The sequence below is a fragment of the Xenopus laevis genome, chromosome 2S, assembly GCF_017654675.1.
Source record: "Xenopus laevis strain J_2021 chromosome 2S, Xenopus_laevis_v10.1, whole genome shotgun sequence".
In the NCBI taxonomy this organism is placed as follows: domain Eukaryota; kingdom Metazoa; phylum Chordata; class Amphibia; order Anura; family Pipidae; genus Xenopus; species Xenopus laevis.
Window position 1 is genome coordinate 64282435 of NC_054374.1, and position 8116 is coordinate 64290550.

At 36.7% G+C, this 8116-nt stretch overlaps 1 protein-coding gene across 1 annotated transcript in view; it reads right to left on the reverse strand.

Annotated features, from left to right (window-relative positions):
- Nucleotides 1-7183, reverse strand: part of hnf1b.S (HNF1 homeobox B S homeolog) — a 31098-nt gene extending 23915 nt beyond the window's left edge. The window contains exon 1 of the mRNA NM_001087216.1: nucleotides 6719-7183. Coding sequence (NP_001080685.1) covers nucleotides 6719-7059 — 341 coding nt within the window. The 5' untranslated portion in view covers nucleotides 7060-7183. The remainder of the gene's footprint in view (nucleotides 1-6718) is intronic.
- Nucleotides 7184-8116: the final 933 nt, after the last annotated feature.

The window sequence follows — 8116 nt, forward strand, 5'->3', positions numbered from 1 at the left end:
CCCATAGGCTAACATAGCAATTTGGCAGGTTTAAGATGGCGAAGTGGCGAAGTTGAAGTTTTTTAAAGAAACAGTACTTCGATTTTCGAATGGTTGAATATTTGAAGTATTTTCAATTCGAATCAAAGTCGAATTTGGCCTATTCGATGGTCGAAGCACCCAAAAATTACTTCGAAATTCGACGTTTTTTTAATTCAAAAATTCACTTCGACCTTTGATAAAGTTACTTTAAAGGTGAACTATCCTTTAATGGCACTTGTTATCAACTAAAATCTAACCAAGATTTTATAAACAACAATAGAACAACACAAATAAAGCAGAGATGGCATGCAACTATGTTGGATAAACACCCACTGGAATAATAAAACTGTTTTTTTTTTTTTTGTGAATGCATTGTTTTGCTTTATAAGTGCCATAAAGAAAGCTAACAAACCTAATAAGAGGTGACTATACACAGCAATGGATCAGTGGTGCGTGGCCACACAGATCCATTCCAGTATTTCCCACTAACAATGGAGTGTTTGGTACATTAAGATCCTGAAGCATGAATGGTAATAGCAAGGCTCATAGTCACAATATCCTGTCCAGACTGGTTGCTGCTGGATATTTAATGCAAGTACAGCAAATGTTCTGCACTTTGTGACATTCTGCCTTTGTAGTTAACCATCCATACACTATAGGGGGACATTCCGCTTCATGAAGTCATGTTTACCGAACGTGTTAATTTATGATTAAAGAGTAAAATGCATTTTTTTTTATGTGTTTTTACGTTTGGGTAAATACACTAAAATCATTAATATTTACACTTTTGACATAACTCCACTAGAATAATACAGAATATTCTCCATAAATTATATTATCTAATCAAATGCATTTTAAAAATATGTTTAAAAGATTATGGCAAGTTTTATTATTATTAATTTTTTTTTGTAGCTTTTAGTCCCAGCATTTTTTTTTTCCATCTGAGTTTTTGCATTTGTCCAAGCGAATAGAAGTAAAGTTCACTATGTCTTTTCTCTGGAAACTCTCTGGATGTTTTAAATTAGCTAACTGAACAGAAGTAGAAACAAGTTCCTTATGATCCTTAGGGGCTGATTCACTAAGGGTCGAATATCGAGGGTTAATTAACCCTCGATATTCGACTGGGAATTGAAATCCTTCGACTTCGAATATCGAAGTCGAAGGATTTAGTGCAGATAGTACGATCGAACTATCGAAGGATTATTCCTTCGATCGAACGATAAAATCCTTTGAATCGAACGATTCGAAGGATTTAAATCCAACGATCGAAGGAATATCCTTTGATCAAAAAAAGTTAGCCAAGCCTATGGGGACCTTCCCCATAGGCTAACATTGACTTCGGTAGCTTTTAGATGGCGAACTAGGGGGTCGAAGTTTTTTTTAAAGAGACAGTACTTCGACTATCGAATGGTCGAATAGTCGAACGAATTTTAGTTCGAATCCTTCGATTCGTAGTCGTAGTCGAAGGTCGAAGTAGCCCATTCGATGGTCGAAGTAGCCCAAAAAAACTTCGAAATTCAAAATTTTTTAACTTCGAATCCTTCACTCGAAATTAGTGAATCGGCCCCTAAATGTTGCCTTGTCTTCTTTTTAGCTGGCATAGGAAGCCAAAGATTCATTTTTTAGTGACAAAATATATGACCGAAATAATGTTTATGGTGGACACCAGTGGACCTAGAACCCAGAAAGTTAAAAAGCAGTAAAGGAAAAAGTGTCTGAAAACTTTGCTGAAATATTCTCTGATTATGTTGCCATTTTCACAAATGTGAATAATTATTTTTATTATTATTTGTATCCTTTATTTTGTTAATGGCCATTATAGTGTTAATAATAGCTGGTGTAAACAAGTAACAAGAGTTTAACAGTTGCTGTATTCCTCAGCTTTCAAAGCCTACAGGTACATTTAGTAAAATAACACAAATGCAGCTTTTTCATAGGTGAGCTATATGATTATTCTAGACAGAACTGGATAATAATTGTATCTTTATTATATTTTATAGCTATATATTAACACTTGGTTATATAAAAGTTACAATGTAATGTTTTAAAAGATTATGTTTCTACATATTTGTGATTCCTATTTCCTTTTCCTTGTTATTCTTCATCTTTCTAAAGTCTCAGCTGAATGACACTGCTATGAAGGACCACAACACACACGCCTTCCCTAGAAACTTCAGCTGACAACTTCAAGTGGGACTTAAGGCAGCAACAAAGCAAACTGTTGCAATTTTTGTGAAAGGCTAGAGGTCGCATGATTACCACTCAGTATGCTCCGCCCAAACAAGCAGATGAAATAATAGAAAAAAAATAAAAATAAGGAATAACTTTGTATAACAGCCTAAAAGATTACACATCATATATCTGGTGAGGGCATTGGCAAAGCTGTTTTGACCTGAGCTGCACTGTAGCCATACAAATAAATGCAAGTAATATTTGACTTTTCTAGTATGCAAAGGGTATGATTGTGAATGTTTCACATCTGCACATAAGGTTGGCAGTAGACAAAAGGCTGATTTACAAACATAGGTACTAAATTGCATGAGTAAAGTTGCCAATAGCAATTCAGTTTTGAACATTCTACTTACTACTACAAATTAAAAAAAAACAGCAAAATCTGCTTGAGTACTGCTTGCATAATTTAGCCCCAGTGTTCATGAATGAGGATTATTTATCATGAATAAGGAGAAAAATCCCTCTAGTCTTCTTATCCTTGTACGTGCTAACTTTTCGGATATATGTGTGCATATATATATATATATACAAAGAAGGCGCAATCTGCAGACATAATTTTGCTTATTTAAACAGTTTCCAAAACATTCACTTTGTGTGAATGATCCTGACATTTTGCAAACTTTAATGAAAGTCTATGAATTCTAATGCATATTCAGGAACTGTTTGTATTGTTTCAATTAAAAGATTCCCTGGTTGGATCTTAAAGCAATGAACGTCCCCAGCAGGATCGCCACCCGATCTAGCAAGTTTAGCTATAAACAGCATGGCCCTAAATTCCCAGCTAATGAAAATAAATTGCAAATTATGCATAAAGGGAGCAGAAATGTTGGTCAAGTATAAAATAAATAAAAAGAAAAAAGAAAAAAAGAAATGTTGGTCATGATGTTTTAAAGTACTAAACTAATTTGTTTTGACAAATGTAAAATTATTCAGCATACTAATGATGGAATCATATCTCCTGCTTAGATAATTTGTACTGAGCAATACATATAGAGGGCTCCGTTTTGTAGAATTTGGTGTAGTTGTTTAACAAAAACGGGGAAAAGCTAATTTCTGCTGCTAATAATTTAAATGTAGCATCAGGCAGTTGAATAATGCTGTAATTTATTTAATACCAACATGTTACTGGGAACTTCAGAGATAGTTCTTCCCTATTTTTCCCTGTGGAGCATACATTGTAAGGAGTGATGGGCGAATTTAGTCGCCAGGCATGGATTTGCGGAAAATTTCCACACTTCGCCAGCTGCAAATATTTTTCAATACGTAAAAAAAATAGTTACGCATCAAAATTAATCGAACGACCATTGACTTTAATGCATTTGGAAAAAAGAGTCCCGCATATAAAAATTGACGCTTGCAGCAAAATTGTCGCGCATCAAAATTATTTTGACGCCCATTGACTTCAATGCGTTTCGCAAGTTTTTTGTCGTTTCACCAATTTTTTTGGCGAAACAGGAAAGATTGGCTCATCACTAATTGTAAGGTTCCTATGAGACATCTTAGTGAATGTGTATCCTGCCTGTAAGTTTTAGTAGAAAATCCATATATATATACAGTTGGAACATACAAATTACAAACAGATTGCACCCTGGTTGAAATCAAACTTAGCCAACAGAGTTAACAACTGAAACACATAAAGTAAATCTGTATGTGGTTCAATTGCTAGCTCTGATGGCTTATATCAAGTGTGTTTTTCTAAATAATTTGGCAATAATTCATCATGAGGGCCTACAGGAGAGACTTTTAGTAGCCAATTCCCCAGCAGGTGCCTTTACAGCAGAGCGCTATATGGAGGATGCCTTGGAGATACAGTCAAGAATAATCACCTTATGGGGATTTCAGTTTAAAAAAAAATATGTCCCTTCCTTTTCCTGCTCAGCAATAAGTAGATATCTAAGAATGCAATCATTCCCTATGCCTATTTGATTTATAATCCTAGAAATGAATCAGACTGTGCAGGAAGGTGTTTCTGTGCGGTCAATGTACATTTGTTTAGACTGTAACAGGCAGGAGCTTAGAGATCTAAGGTGAGTGTGTAGAAAGGTGAGCATATGGCTAAAGCACACACGGGCAGCTGGCACACATACACACCCACCTCCAAACTATACAATACGAATCCTTTTTGAGCTGCCAGGAAAAGGCTCTACAAACAGTCGGTAACAATCAAACAGAAGGCCTGAATCCTGAGCACTTACCTGTGCAGGATAATACAGTAGCCTTACATGCAGGGGTGTAACTACAGAGGAAGCACAGCCTGCGGCTGCAGGGGGGAGCAGCCGTTTCAACAAAACATAAAGATTTTTTTCACTGGTTTCCCTGATTTAATGTAACCGTGTTCCCCCTGCAGTTGAACTACAACTACCATGGTGCCGCACGCTGTGAGATGACACGTCTGCAGCTGTAGTTTAACACATTCTAAAGACTACTGCCCATGCTGATTCCTGTAGACCAGTAGACATGTTGCTCTCCAATGAATGTTGTCTCAAGTGGCATCAAAGCAGGTGCTTATCTTTAAATTCCAGGCTTGGAGGCAAGTTTTGGCTGCCTAAAAACCAGGTGCACTGCCAAACAGAGCCTCAATGTAGGTTGACAATCCTCATAGGGGCTACTAAATGGCCAATCACAGCCCTTATTTGGCACCTTAGGAACATTTTTCATGCATGTGTTGCTCCCCAAATCCGTTTACTTCTGAATGTTGCTCCAGGGTTCAAAAGGTTGGGGATCCCTGCTGTAGCTGCTAGCTGATACTAATAAATCAGTTGATTGTTTTTAAATGTCTATACATGTTCTATACACAGTTCTACACAGCAACGCAAGGCAAGACAAATGCTGTGACCCCTGAGGTGTGTTGTCTGGATTTTGGCACATTCAGGGCTCATGGCCAAACTAATGAGAAAAGAACTGATTTCATTCATTGTTTCCTTTATGTCTCAACCAATGTTGGTGAATAAGCAGATCAGCAAATTGCCAGCGCCTTAGTAGTTACTTTATAGCAGTCTTAGTAAGGGCTTTTAACAATCCCTCCATACATGAACCAACTTAATGAAAATCCCCACTCTATTAAATACCTGCACCATTAACTAACATTCCACAGACATGAAGGTAACATGTAAAAGCACAAAAAAAGACCCACTTTAAAAGATACCTTGTTTATAGGAGTGGAAAAGACTAGGCTCGACCTGCAACCAGATATCGGAATAAAAACGAGCAGAGACCAATAAATCGTGAATAATGTTGCTGCTGTCACCCAGCGCAGTCTGCCCCAAGAGCTTTCCCTTCTACTTCTTGCCAATGAATAACCAGCGCTTCTATTCAACCAAACCCCAATCCTTTGTGTATCTTTCTGTTGATGATTTATAGAAATAAATTAATAACCGGACGCCACGTGCTTCAGTTTATAGTGTATTCTCGTCTCCCCAGCAAAATAACCTGCGCATATTGCTTTACATTACACCCAGTGATAAACAACCGATGTATTGCATCGTTTAATAAATAAAACGGAATTTCATACAAATAATTAAAATATTAATATTACATTTAAATAATATATTATGTTTAGAATTTCTATTTCTAGAATAAATTACAGCCCAACGAAATATACAGTCAAAATTTTTTAGAAATTGCCTAGGCCTTCGCACCACACAATAGTGTTTATTTTTGTTTTATCTTTTTTAAATCCTATTATCGCAATTTGTTTTTTACATTTTATAACAAAAATTTAACTTGTTTTATTCCTTGTTTTATTCATAAAAGAATGATAAGTTCGCAGCGGTACGAAAGGTATATTTATGATTATGAATACACTATATTAAAATAACACACATATTTCGTTGTAAAACCCCTATGGAAGCGAAGCTATCTTAATTCTGCGAAAGTGCACAACTTTCACCAGGGCTGCCGATATAGTATTAGCCATTTCAGTTACTTCCAGTGGTTAATAATAAATAACGTGGTTGTATTTCGTTGATATTTTGCTGAAGAGAAGGAATAATAAACTATTTGGATAATTAGTAACTAGGCTGTCAGATTAGGCGGCTGCTTTTAACTTGTGCCAGTGATGTGGTACCAACACCTAAAACACTCGTTCCAAGAATTATGAAATTGATGTTATTGTTTAAAATCACTTCTAACTTTCAAAATCTCCTTGCCCATAGGAAAATTGTATTTATCAGACGTTATTCCTTTTTTAGATACAATAAATTATGTTTAGAGTTGCAATTGGGGATTCTGGTCAGTATCCTAAAATCGATTAAAATTATAATTTAACTACATAACACAGCAATGGGGTACTGGTGTGTGATCATGAGAATATTTTTTAATAATCGAAATTTTTTAAAGAAACAAACATGACACATTTATGCTGGGGTTGTTTGATGTATAATGTTGTCGTGCGAAACGAAACGAATCGTGGTTTAGAAATGGTAAATATGATTAGTAAATAAGGCGGCTGGTGTTGGGCTCTTACCTCAACATTCTGTCCACTTCTGCCCTTTGCTCAGCTGCCTCCTCCGTATTGAGGGACTGCAGTTCTTTAAGTATTGGAGGGGTATCAAAGTCATCTCCATCCTCAGAGCCCTCATCCCCGGAGAGTTTGCCCTTATGGTGGTGGCCATTGGTGAGAGTGTGGAATACGGGTTTATTGTCAGATTCATGTTCCGGGGACATGTGCAAGTTTTCCAGCTTCACCCCAAAGCTTGGGCTGGGAATCATATCGTCCAAGGCCTGGATCAGATCCTCTTTGGTTACTCCAGAGTTGAGGAGAGCATTGAGGAGTTCCTGCTGCAAAGGCGATAGCTTGGACACCATTTTCAAGGGAAAAAAAGAAGGAAAGGGGACAGGGGAGTAATAAAAAAAAGAGGGATCTGGAATCCCCTTGTCCCAGAGCACCTGTTCCTCTTGTGCTCACAGACAACGTCCCCGCAGAGAGTCTGCTAGGTCTAACTGGCCATGATCTCCTTCAGTGGGCAATATAACTCATGCAAATCAGTGGGAAGGCTAACACAACATACAGGATGCAATGAAAGGAGGAGGCTGGGCTCCATTCTCCCTGCTTATGCTGCCACTACAAAGTCTTTTATTGGTTTTGTTTATCGGCCAAACTTTAGTGAACTTTGGACCTGTTAAGCAAGAAGCCATGAAGTGCAATTAAAATAGAGAGAGACACAGAGGGAGAACGAAAATCATACAAACTCTCACACATATACACGCACTGGAACATTTAAACGAGCATACACAGTCGCACACACATAGTCACATTTATACACACACACTCACAGATATTTACATACAGTTACATATAGTCACATTTATACACACACAGATTTACATATAGTCACATTTATACACACTCACTCATAGAGATTTTCATACAGTTACATAGATTCACACACTGAGATTTACATAGTTGCATATATTCACTTTTCTACACACACACACACACACACACACACAGATTTACATACAATTACATATATTCACATTTATACACACACACCTAGGCAAGCAATACAATCACACACACGCTCATAGACACTTTAACACAGACATACACTCATATGATATAATTACACATACACAGAAACACAAATACATACAAGCACTGTTATACACATATAACAACTCAAGTACCACAAATATACACACTCATTCATACATGCATGATTTAGCAAAAGAAACAACAAAATAGTTTAAAAACAGACAACTGTTCAAAAAAAGAGAGACATTACGACTGGGCACATCTTGCTCTTTACAATTGCAATAATTGAGTTGGAATCTTTCTAGCATTTGTACATTTTTATTTGAATTAGAAACAGTGAGTATTTATATTCTGTGGGCTCCCTTTTACATCTGTAGTTTTTAAAGA